This window comes from Cyprinus carpio, chromosome B13, assembly GCF_018340385.1.
Source record: "Cyprinus carpio isolate SPL01 chromosome B13, ASM1834038v1, whole genome shotgun sequence".
Classification (NCBI taxonomy): domain Eukaryota; kingdom Metazoa; phylum Chordata; class Actinopteri; order Cypriniformes; family Cyprinidae; genus Cyprinus; species Cyprinus carpio.
In genome coordinates, this window is record NC_056609.1 from 383,272 (window position 1) to 395,733 (window position 12,462).

The window sequence follows — 12,462 nt, forward strand, 5'->3', positions numbered from 1 at the left end:
CCAATCGAATATAAACACTTGAGACTGTAAAGGTGCTTCAGCTAAATATTTAGTTAAGGGTATGCTGAACCCAATGAATGAGAAAACTTGTGAGTCTGCCCAGACATCCAACGAACCCAATCGAATATAAACACAAAAAACTATAAAAGTGCATCAACAAAAAATCAATTTAATTATATCAATTATTTAGAAACACTTGAGACTGTAAAGGTGCTTCAGCTAAATATTTAGTTAAGGGTATGAATACTTATGCAATGTACTTATTTCAGTTTTTTATTTTTAATACATTTATGAAGTTGTGACAGTTCTGTTTTTGCTTTGTCATTATGGTGAATGGAGGGTAGATTGATGTTGAAAAAAGTCATTTAAAACAGTTTAACATAAGGCTGCTTTATAACAAAATGTGAAAAAATGAAGGGGTGTGAATACTGTTTATAGGCACTGTATACATGTGTATATATATATATATATATATATAGTATATTATTTTTGTATATATATATATATACTTTATAAAATAAAAATTCTGTCACAAACTAAACAATTTATATATATAAATAAACATAAAATATTTATTTTTGTATATTATGAAACTTTATAAAATAAAAATTCTGTCACTACCGAAACAGTGTATGTTTTAGTCCAGTGGCTGCGACTGATTTTAACTACACCCCTAAATTTATGATCAGGAACTATTCCTGTGCTCCTCTCTCATAGCTACAAGGTGTGAGTAGACAAGTCTCATCATTCTGAGGTAAATGTGTTCAAAAGTCTGAAAAATCTGTGTGAAACTTTAAGGAAGGTCACTACTAAACACTTCCCCCCTACAATTAAACACACTTTTTTGGGAGTTATTAATAACATTTAGCTTTTATACGTGTACCACTGTTCAGCTAGCTAACCATGTGCCGATTAGCATGTTTGAGCTAGGTTCATAAGTAAGAGTTTTGGTAACAGTCATGACTGAAAGATGTCATTATTATTTTGGTAGTGACAAAAGGGAATAGATAAGCCTTTATTTCGGGGAAATAAACACATTTTTAAATTTTTTATTTTTTGTATTTTAGTATGTTTTAGTATGAAAGTTAAAATTCTGTAATGTGATATGGTCGCCACCAAAGCATAACTGTCACTACCGAAACATGGGATGTTTTGTCAAAAATAAAGTATACTGGATTATCAACTGAAGCCCTAATCTGCCAGGACTAGTTTTACAGGGAGTCATTAGAGAAATTTGTGTTTCACAGACGTACTTAGTGATTTTAATCCTGTCCGAATCTGCTAAGTCTGTGTTTTTCTCACACAACCCCTGTAATCATTCCAGAGCAAATTACCCACTGTTTTTCGGCAAACTCAGCGATCCTCCGACAAAACTAATCCAGTCCAAATGCGAATGTCTGTGATTGCAGAAGATTATTTCTTCTCAACATGTTATTAAAAATAAAACAACAATAAAATCAAGAGCCAAATTACGTAAACTGTTGGCTATTGTAATATCAGCGTCAGTTAAGATTAACGTTACTCACCTTCATTTCTTCACTCAATTACATAATGTTTTAATTACATGTACCTTTATGAATATTAAATGTTTTTTTTTACTACTAAAAAACAAAATAAAATAGTTAGACTAAAGTGACCACACATTAACCATGGTTTTGCTATGCTAGCCATGTAGCTTCACCATAGTATTTGTAGTAAACTTGTGGTTATACTGAGTTGGGTAGATTACTTACAAATTGTAGTACTTTTAGATTACTTTTGACCTAACGGGTTTCTAACATTTAAGTAGGTCTATCTTGTACCATATTGATATAAAAGTACAAAGTAAGAAAATACATACCATTTGTTGTAATAACATGAAGTGCATTAAACATTATATCACGTCAAGGTTTCCCAAACCTTTAAATTCAAAAAGTTTAAAAGTAAAAAAAAAAAAAAAAAAGATGTTTTTTTCCCCCAAAATTCCAGTACCACGTCTTGTGTTTTTCAAAGCAAAAATAACGCTGTGATTTGTGAAAAGCCTTTTAGAATGTCCTGCAAGCCAGACTGCACGTATTTATTATATTTGTGTCAAAATGTTTTCTCCAGAATATTATTTCTAAAATATTTTGCACAGGTTCTCAAAGGACAGTGGGAACACTGAATGATATGGGAAAAATCCAGAAGTAGAAGTATTATCAGTCTTTCCTTTTCATATTGGCTTTTTATTTTAATGTGATGGTGTAAAGATAATAACGTCTGAATAGTTTGGTTTGGTTCATCTGGTCACTGGACACATTCATACAAAAATACATTTCAATTTACATAGAACACTCAATCAAACAACTGGGGTCAGATTTTTTAAATGTTTTTGCTTAAAAAAGTATCTATTGATCACAAGGCTGCATTTATTTGATTGAAAATAGAGTAAAACATTCTAAATTTTCTGAAATATTACTGCTTTCTATGTGAATATCTGTTTTTATAACTGTAAATAACTGTTTTTAATTTAATGCAGTTTGATGAAAAAAATATTGAAGTTTTATGTGGCTGAAAAAAATCATTTCTGTGTTTAATACTTTTGCCTAATGCCATAAATTAACCTACATAACAAAAATATGTATTGCAATCCACTTTTTTCCACTTCATAAATTGGTTCAGCTAATGATTCCTGTTACAGTACATGATCATGGTTTTTCAGCTCCATGACCGAGAGCGCGGCCGACAGCTCGTGCCTTGTTTTTAAGGATGCCCCGGTGGAAAAGCAGTATCAGTAATGCAGCCAGGTGAGTACGAAAACAACTATGAATACTTGTGATTAAAAACAATATTGATATCAAATGTTTGAACTAGAAATTTTATTACATATTTATCGTGAACATGAATGCGCAAAATAAAGCAATGAAAAATGAACAGATCACTCTCATTCACACAGAGAAAGAAGATATTAACCAAACAAACTACTATATATATATATATATATATATATATATATATATATATATATATATATATATATATATATATATATATATATATATATATAAAACACTAAATATGACAATGTAATGGGATTATGTGAATATTGTTTTAACATTTTATGGTCCTACGCCTTCCACAGACAATATAAATACATATAAATACATTTAGAGCACTTAGTGATTGCTATTGGGATGTGAAGAGACTTTCAACCAGCAGAACAAAACGAAATAACAATGTTTCTGACCCAAATCACCTTCCCTGCCTTCAATCTGGAGATTCAGTGTGAAAATATTTCTGATGATGCTGTTTAAAGGGGTCATGACATGAGAAATCAAATTTCCCTTGACACAGAAGAGGTCTTTGTATGCTTAATACATCCTGCAAGTTTCATAGCTTAAAATGTGCTCATCATTAATAAAAATCATTTATGTAATGACCCTCAGAAGACGGCTCGTTTTGGATCTGAGGGGCAAGGTGATGTCAGCTGGGTGCAGTCATTTACATAAACCCCACCCCCAGAGCAACGCGTCGACACAGGCCCCGCCCACTGGCGTTCAGTCACTAACACTTGATCACGCTTGAATGCGAGTGTCACGTCGCGTCAAAAGCAAACAGAAATCAGAATCATTGGCGCTCTCTTGTCTACACTGGATACAGTACACAGATGTGCGTTCACTTTCTGACAGTCCAGCGCTCGAGTCTGATGTCAGGACAAACGCAGGGAAAGAACGAGCGCATCTTGGTACAGATATCAGAAGGATCCGAATGAAAGGAACAAGTGGATAGTTTATTCTTAATAGCAGCCGGATCATGTCCGAGGATTGATCGGAGCGTTTGTTTTGTAATCGAGGCACAGTGTCATGGAGAGTCACAAAGAAACATTTGTTGAAAGATGAAGCAGCACTAGATCCGACTGCAGCTGCATCACCAACCCCAAGTAGATGATTTCATAATGATCTGTCTGGAAATGACCGTTTTATTTTGATTATGTTGTCAAAACTCTCACAATAGAGAGGGGAGTTGATAGTGTTTACTATGCAGTGACGTTAGCCAATCATAACAGTGGCCGATTACTGAGAAGCCTAAAGGACACGCCCCTTGAAAACAGGCTGTTTTAGAGAGAAGTTCAGAATGAACGCTGAAAATCATTTTTCAAAAAATTTTTTTTTACTTTATTAATGTTATAAGTAAAGCTGAAGGAACATATTAAAAAAAAATAATGTCATGACCCCCTCAATGCTAATTATCATGATTATGATCAGTGAGGAATGCATGGGGCTCCCTGTACTTTGGGCTGGAGGTGAACAACGAGTTTCCTGAGGAGGATCGTGACACTCACCGTGTGAATTCAGGACAAACTCTGAGCTCCACCTCTGCTCTTAGTCTTCCTGTTTTCCTGTAACACTTCCACATCTGCAGAACGAAAGCAAGCCACACTTAAACGGCACATTACAGAAGAATCAATGTCCTGAACGACGTTATGTGGATACACAGCATGCATCGAACACGGCCGGTGCTGGGTCAGCAGAGAGCGGTGTGTTCATACAGTCTCCCTGAGGTCCGGCCTCACATCACACGCCAACACAACCCACACCAGATCACAGGCGTCAGAACGCAGCGTGGAGGATAAAGCCATGCACACAAACACCCGCACCGTGTCATTTAAATAAAACAATCAGAAGAGCATCATGGGACTTGTTCTACAAGCCTGTGTTGTTCATAAATATGAAGTGGATCAGCGGTTACACACACAGCAGACAGCATCAGTTAATACAAGAGTGATGGAGGTTCAGTCCAACAGAAGAATCACATGAGCGTCGCTACAAAGACACAACACAGACCGGACTCATGCAGGCGGGGGTCAGGGGTCACACGCAGCCGTACTCGTACCACAGCGACTGGCCGTCCTCCGAGGGGAAGCCGGCCTCGGGATCGGGCTCGGACTGCTCATCTGAGTGCTTGGCCTTATGGGGAGGGCCGCTAATGTTACTAACGAGAGCCGTGTTGAGGGACAGGATGGTCTGGTTTCTAGCACCGCCCGTCACCGCTGGCTCGCTAAAGATGGAGTCCAGAAAGATGGAGTCTACGGTGAAGGAGGGACCTAGAAAGGCCTGCAGGCTGGACGGCTCGGGCTCCTCTACGCGGCAGGGCATGCTAGTGGACTTGGGCAGGGCTGGGTCACTGTACTCACTCTGGGAGCGGGTAGGTGCAGGGTCCACCAGCACGGGCTGCCGGCTGTCCTTGGAGAGCAGCTCATGGATGCTGGTGCGGCGGACAGAGCCCTCTGCGGTGGAGATGACGCTGCTGGCGCGGGGCAGGCCTGCGGTCGAGTCCAGACGCTCCGACAGCGACGCTGACGAGGCTTTGCTCTGTGCTGACAGGCCAGCTCGGGGCGGCGCAGAGCCCTTGGACCGCGTGCTCTCGGCCTTGCGCAAGCTGGGGCGGCCCAGCTGACCGGCTCGAGCGCTGTCCGCCGCAGAGGCCTTACCGCTGGCTGAGCGCAGGATGCCTCGGCTCTTCACACGATCCCTGGACGCCTGCGGCGCGGCTCCGGACACACCAGACGACTGTGCTGAGAGCGCGGCCTGCGCAGGGAGGAGAAGACACTCTTACATACTGCACTGAGCACAAGCAGAGATGCAAACAGGTGAGGGGGAAAAGGCAAGAACACTGCATGGATCGGGGGCATGCTCCACACTAGGGCTGCATGATAAATTGAAATGATATCGCGATTAGACAGAAGCTGTGATAGTCATGTGCATCTGGTCAGTGAAGCAGGGTTCTGTGATCAGCATTAAATATCTGAAGACCAGAGAAACTCCAAATACACCCCACAGAAGAAACCCAGGAAATCCCTATAGCGCTAGCTGAATATACAGAAGATTCAGCTGCTTTCATTGATTCAGCGTGACTAATAAACACATGGCTGTGACAATATGATTTATTATATTTTTCATTATAATAAAGTATATAATAATGCAATGCTTTTATCACTGTTAAGAATGCTATGAAATGTGTTGACTGTCTTATTCTGTGTAAGAAGCCACATCATCTCACTGAAGGATTTATTTCAAACACTCGACTGACGTTATGAAGTGAGTTTGGAGTAAAATCATGTTATTAAATGTGGTATTTTCACAAACTTTCAGATGGAGCAGCATTTACTTCACAGAGCCGTAGTTCACTGACAAGCTACACAAACAGCTGTCAATATCGCAGAACGATTTCTTTGATTTCATAATTGTGCAATCATATAGTCATATTGTTTTGTGTAGCTTGTCAGTAAACTACGGCTCTGTATAGTAAATGCTGCACCATCTGAAAGCATGTGATGGAGATTTACTACTGATCACAGAACCGGCTTTACTGACAAGATGCGCATGATCATCGCATTCAATTATTCGTGCAGCCCTACTCCACATGCAGTTTCTTTTAAAGATATTTGCTTTACACGCTCATTTGTAGTTACTTTAAGGTTTTTTCTTTATTATTACCTAATTTTTCACAAAACAAAAAACATCGTTGCAAAATTTTACAAAAATCAAGATTGAAAAGATTTGGTCAAAATCCCACGTTATTAAAGATGAAGTGCTATGCAAGCTATTAAAGACTATATTGGCTGAAATGCTGACCTAAAATGCAAAATGTTTGCCCTCTCTCTCTGTTCACCATTTCCACCATTCATCTCAAACCTCAAATACATAAAATATTACCCTCAACGGACAGGCAAGTAATTGCACAAAATTATATAGTATACATTAAAATAAATAATAAACAACACAAATAATATCCTTTTAAAGTAGCAGTCAGTCAAGTTTATTTAGTAACCTGATTTCCACTTTAATAAAAAAAAAAATATTACAGGTTTTTTTCCATTTAATTTTTCTCAACACCTTTTTAATAGTATATACATTTTCACATCAATTTATTAAAATATATAGTGGTAAAAAAAAATAAAGTATACAATTTTTTTTTTCTTAGAAAATGACAGATTGTTTGGCTAGATAAGACCCTTATTCCTCTGCTGGGATCATGTAGAGCCCTTTGAAGCTGCACTGAAACTGCATTTTGTTCCTTCAACCCGTTGATCCCCATTGAAGACCACTATATGGAGAAAAATCCTGGAATGTTTTTCTTAAGTTCTTTTATAGAAAATAGAACATCTTGGATGACATGGAGGTGAGTAAATTATCACGAAGTGAGTTTGAGTTTAGTTGAGTTTAGTCCTGTGAAATCATCCGTTCATTTTACTTTAATATAAACAGTGACTCCAGTCACCATCCATACAGTCGGTCACAGACAGATAACTTTGACTGCTGCTTGTATACACTGGTAATGATGACAGACAGGACTCAATGATTGGGCTCTTGGTTAACTTCATGAAGAGGTGTGTATGTGTGCATCACCTCTGCTGGCTCTGTGCTCTCCTCCAGGAACTGCTGCAGGGAAACCATCTCACTTCCTGCAGATTTGGCCCTGTGTTTGCCGTCCAGAGAGCTGTGCTGCACTGAGGTCTGCCTCGCGGGACTGTCCAGACTCACACTGACATCACTGCTCTCACTTTGAGGCCGACTCGCACTGCCGTTCATCACACCTGCGCAACACACACCAGCACAACCCTGACTGCATCTGTGCATTTAAAGATCACTCGTCTCTATGAATATTCCTGCACATTTGGAAAAACCAAAACAAACTGCCCTTTCCAAAAGCCAAAACTATTGTCCTGTCCAAATACCCACACTTGCTGTCTTTGCACTTGACTACTTCAACACTTAATTTTTATTCTCAATACTTTGCATTAAATAAACTTCTAAATATCTCTTCTATAACAGATGACAATTTAATTTGTGGTGATTCTAATTTGATAAAAAGCAGTTGAAAATGTACAAAATAAATATACTCATCTTTGCATCAATAAGATGTGCAACACTTTGTTTTACTACCAAATTATATTTAATTTCTAATTATTATTAATATTTAACTTACATGGGAAAGCTTTCTGTGACCTCTCGCAACATCTAACAAAGACTCATGATTTAGTTTCACAACATGGTGTAAGATGGGATACACTGATCTGGAGCGGTTTTCGAGATAGCATGGATTTAGTGTGCATTAAGGGTACTGCGCTTTTAAGTTTTTAAGACCTGGGACAGTCTTGTGGACGTGCTCTCAAGTGGCCGAGACCACAAGGGTGGGTATTTGGACTGGGCATATGTCATTTTAATTGCACATCATAATATGAGTAACAAATCAGTGACTCAGTAGTGGATCTGAATGATTTACTGATTAACTATCTCACTATTACTTAAACAAGTTTGAGGCTGTTTTATGAATCGTTTCAGCTGACTCCTTAAGAATGGGTGCGTAAGTGTTGAATCAGACATCACGGCTCACGGCTGTTCTTGTGTGCAGGAAACACTTGTCCATAATCTAATGATATCTGATTAAACACATGGATGTGCACACAGTTCCCCAATTGTTGCCAACAGTGACTAGAGTGCAAAGTATTATTGCACATATTAATCAAAAACAAAATATACACACCTATAAATAAAAAAACATCCAAATAGTGAAAGATGCAGCCATTTAGTCCATGTCATGAATTCAAAAGAGAATGTACACAGCGTTAACTAGACAGCCGTCTGAATGATGCAACATGCAGGCTGTGAGAGCTGGAGCGGGATCAGTGGGAGCAGCAGGAGATGACCTCACGCTGGGTCAACAGATGGAGCGGACAGACCGGTGCTGGAGGAGCAGTCACTCACCCTGAGCTCGCTCCTCCGACGACAGCTGCGTGACGTCTTCGCTGGACGCGGCTGCACCTGCAACACGCACATGACAGACATCAACACTCGCTTCTGTTTGCTCTAGGGGTGTAACACACACACGCATTCTTACCGAAAACCTTCGGTACAGGTCTTTCGGTTCATTGTGCACATGTACCGAACAAATCATTTCATTTTCTCAGGAAAATCAGACAATAAATGCCATTCTGATGCAGCACGACAGATTGCTGTAAAAACGCCTCAGTTCTAATGGCAGCGCAATTATCGCTTCATCTTTACTACTAGTTATAACATGAAATAAACATAAATGAACAAATGTCACATAGCATTTCATTTACCTCCGGCAAGTCATCAGTGTCCACAGCTCGTTACTTGCTAGAGAAATGAAGTCTAGAGAAGACCATTTTGAGAAATATTAGACTAAATACTAATTATATTTTACCTGTCAGTGATGTCTAAATTAATGTATGTTTAAAGAAATCTTTTATCAAACAAGTTATGACAGCCACCGTGTAAATGAATATTTCAACAATAAATAAAAACTGTATAATTTAAAAAGTTAATTTAAAAACTGCATTATGTGCAATTTACATGTTTGCATACAAATTTTTAATTTGAGTGTTGATTATTATAGCTAAAAATAAATAGTAATGTAAGAGGGGCTCCCTATAGTTTAGGTAGATTTTTATCCCTAAGAAAATTATAATTGTAATTGAATTTAAAGAAAAAGCAATTCGTTCAGTAAACCAGTTTAGTTTTTTTCCTCCTGCTGTACCGAAACCACAAGGAACCGAGGTACATACCAAACCATCATGTTTGTGTTACATTACAGGCCTAATTTGGTGGAGTGTGCCCCTGTGTCCAGCAGTAAACACAGACCTGTATCGGAGCGATGGCGAGCGCTGCGGCCGTGGGTCAGGCTCAGGCCGGTGTAGTCCATGGATCCAAACTCCTTCCCATGCTGAGCGCCAATGGCCTCGTCTGGAGCTTCTAGATGATCCGTGCTGCTGGACCACTGACCCTCGGACACTGCCATCGTCTGCAGCAGGTCGTTCATGGCTGAGACACACACACACACACACACTGCATGAACACAGTGAAGGCCTGCAAGACGCATGCGGTCAATATGAGTGAATACCGGAGAAAAGAAAGATGAAGAAGGACAGCAAGGCTGAATGCAAGTGATTAGTGGAGTGATGATGCAGGACACACAGAAGACATTCACACAAGCTCACGATTCACTGATGATACTATTAAAGCTGTGTAAGGTCTGTGGAGACACACTCAGACACGTGTTTCTAATACACTAACACTGGAAGTCCAGCACGCAGTGTGCAGTTCAACAGTGTGGTAGCACGGCACTAGTGCTAGCTAACCCTGACATATTATATGTGAGATGTTGTCCCTAAACTATCCATTCACTGTCTGGGATGGGTGCTAGTTTCTAGGATGAAAACAGTCTAGGATGTGGGGCACTGAACTCTTTATTTGGAGTACTACTATTGCACAATGCACATTTCTTAATATTACGCCTTATATGTTTAAAGTGTACCTGAAGTAAACTTGCAGTATTCCCACTTAAGCACAAATTAAATATACTTCAGTATATCTTTAGTTGGACCTCAGCACTACTTCCGCACAATTAAAGTGCAAAATTAGTTGTTCCAATTAAGCAGACTTAAATATAACAGTTTAGTATACTAAAAGTGCAACTGCAGGGTATTTTTATGAAGTATATAATATGTAAATGTATTTGTAGTATACTTAGCATGAAAAAGATCCATTTCAGATAGATTTTAGTATATTTATTTTTCACTACAATTATGCATCTGAAAAGATGAACATTAACTGTGACACGGTCACTTATGGGTCAACAAGAGAGCAAAGACCGTGCAGGTTTGTGAAGTGACTGATGGTGATAGATGATGGGAGAGCTTTAGGCGGCCGCTGCAGAAGACAAGGACAGTTAGAGTGTGAAGAGCGTGATGGATGAGGACGATCAGATGTCTTACACATAGAGCGGCGGTAGACGGCCTTCACTCGGTCTTTCTCCTTGGATCGGTTCCTCATGAACGCAAGCTTTTTCAGCGCTGTCGCCGGACAGACAGCGGGGCAAAGAAACACAACGAGCGGGAGGAGAGAACAGACGCATGTTAGCATGACAACCAGCGCACCTTCCTGTCAAACTGATGCTCGTACGTTAACATGATCACTAAGTTGGACGGCAAATGAACACACATGAAGTGAAACGTACGCCACACCGTCTGATGCCAACAGGACAACAGCAAATGAGTATTAAAGGGTGCAATGTTCTTGCTGTGTTCTCATGCACAGATGAGTGAATGACACTGGAGAACTATGGCGGTCAAGTGATGAACTGCAGTCACACAGACTGTTTACATTGCACCTTTTAATAGAGAAGAACACAAATGCAGAGTGTTCATGGGCTGACTGACAGCATACCGTTAGAGGAAGCCTGCGTTTGGCTTTTCTCAACTCTCTTCCCTTGGCAAAGCAAGCAAGAAAACACAAGAGAGAGTGTCAGGCCAGAACTGCACGATCATACATCTCATATGATGTCAAAAGTGTGTTTGCTGAAATCATTTTCTAGCTGAGCTGTTTTCTGTTGTGTGTGCACAAAATCACACAGAGACAATAAACGGACATTTAACAACTTTCTGTTGTGCTGACTTCACAAATACAGTTTTGACTGCTCATTGTGATGATCGATTAAAGGGGTCATGAACTCACAATGATAAATCACAAAGATATTGCAACCGCAATTAGGCAGAAGCTGCCATAGTCATGCGCATCTAGTCAGTGAAGCACGGTTCTGTGATCAGCAGTAAATCTCCATCTGAAGGCCAGAGAAGCCCCAAACAACTGTTAGCCAATCACAGCAGTGGACGTTTACTTCCGAGTCTACAATCCTATCCGAGTCTATTCAAACAGAGCATTCTGATGAAGGGGGTTAAAAACAGGACAGAAAATAGCCTATTCTAAATTATGTTGTTTTTTTTTTTATGTAAAAATCATGAGAACATTATAAGTGGATCTCAGTTCATGACCCCTTCAACAAACAAATGATTATTTGGGAAAAGTCATGGGGGCATATAACTGATGACAGGAAACAAAAGATGGTGTTTGGGATCAAGAGGGACATTCCCCAATATTAAACCCACATGCACCACCAACATGTACGAGCATTCAGACCACGCCTCCGACACACACCTCTGAGCATGTGGAATCAAGTGGAAATCCAAAAAAGAATCAGCTAGAACCATTGGGTTCAGTCATTAGCTAAACGTGTCGGAGTGATTCCGGAGTGAAGTGACTGACTGAGTTAACTGCAAGAAAAGAACAGGAGGTGTGCCAATACTCACTGCTGCTGTGGTGGGTGAGATTGTCCTCCAGTGAGTTGGATCCAGAGCCAACGGACGAGCTGTCCTGACTGTCCGGCTGCGGCAGCGTCAGGAAACCTTCACTGGACTCGGAGCGGGACGGAGTCTGCGTGAGAGAGCGCATGCGCTCACGACTCTTTGGCTTGATGAGCTTCCTCATCTTCAGCGTGATCCAGTTCCCCCTCCTGCAGAAACAGCAACTCTTATCATGTGACCTATGTCCTGTAAAGCATCTCATGCAATAATTTGAAACCCCAAAACACTGCAACACACCAGGAGAATAAAATGCTTACAGACATTGCTGATCTGAGGTT

General features: G+C 40.0%; 1 protein-coding gene across 7 annotated transcripts in view; it reads right to left on the reverse strand.

The window, feature by feature from the left end:
- Positions 1 to 12,462, reverse strand: part of LOC109109037 (girdin-like) — a 71,691-nt gene that overhangs the window by 18,712 nt on the left and 40,517 nt on the right. Inside the window, exons 25-32 of one of the 7 annotated variants that reach the window (XM_042736180.1) lie at positions 12,131 to 12,333; positions 11,211 to 11,252; positions 10,760 to 10,837; positions 9,627 to 9,806; positions 8,727 to 8,783; positions 7,368 to 7,555; positions 5,153 to 5,546; positions 4,301 to 4,374 (exon numbers count right to left, since the gene is read on the reverse strand). In XM_042736180.1, coding sequence (XP_042592114.1) covers positions 4,310 to 4,374; positions 5,153 to 5,546; positions 7,368 to 7,555; positions 8,727 to 8,783; positions 9,627 to 9,806; positions 10,760 to 10,837; positions 11,211 to 11,252; positions 12,131 to 12,333 — 1,207 coding nt within the window. In that variant the 3' untranslated portion in view covers positions 4,301 to 4,309. Of the gene's footprint in view, positions 1 to 3,029; positions 5,547 to 7,367; positions 7,556 to 8,726; positions 8,784 to 9,626; positions 9,807 to 10,759; positions 10,838 to 11,210; positions 11,253 to 12,130; positions 12,334 to 12,462 lie in introns of those variants that run through there. The other 6 variants (XR_006156225.1, XM_042736181.1, XM_042736182.1 and 3 more) reach the window with 6 other exon arrangements.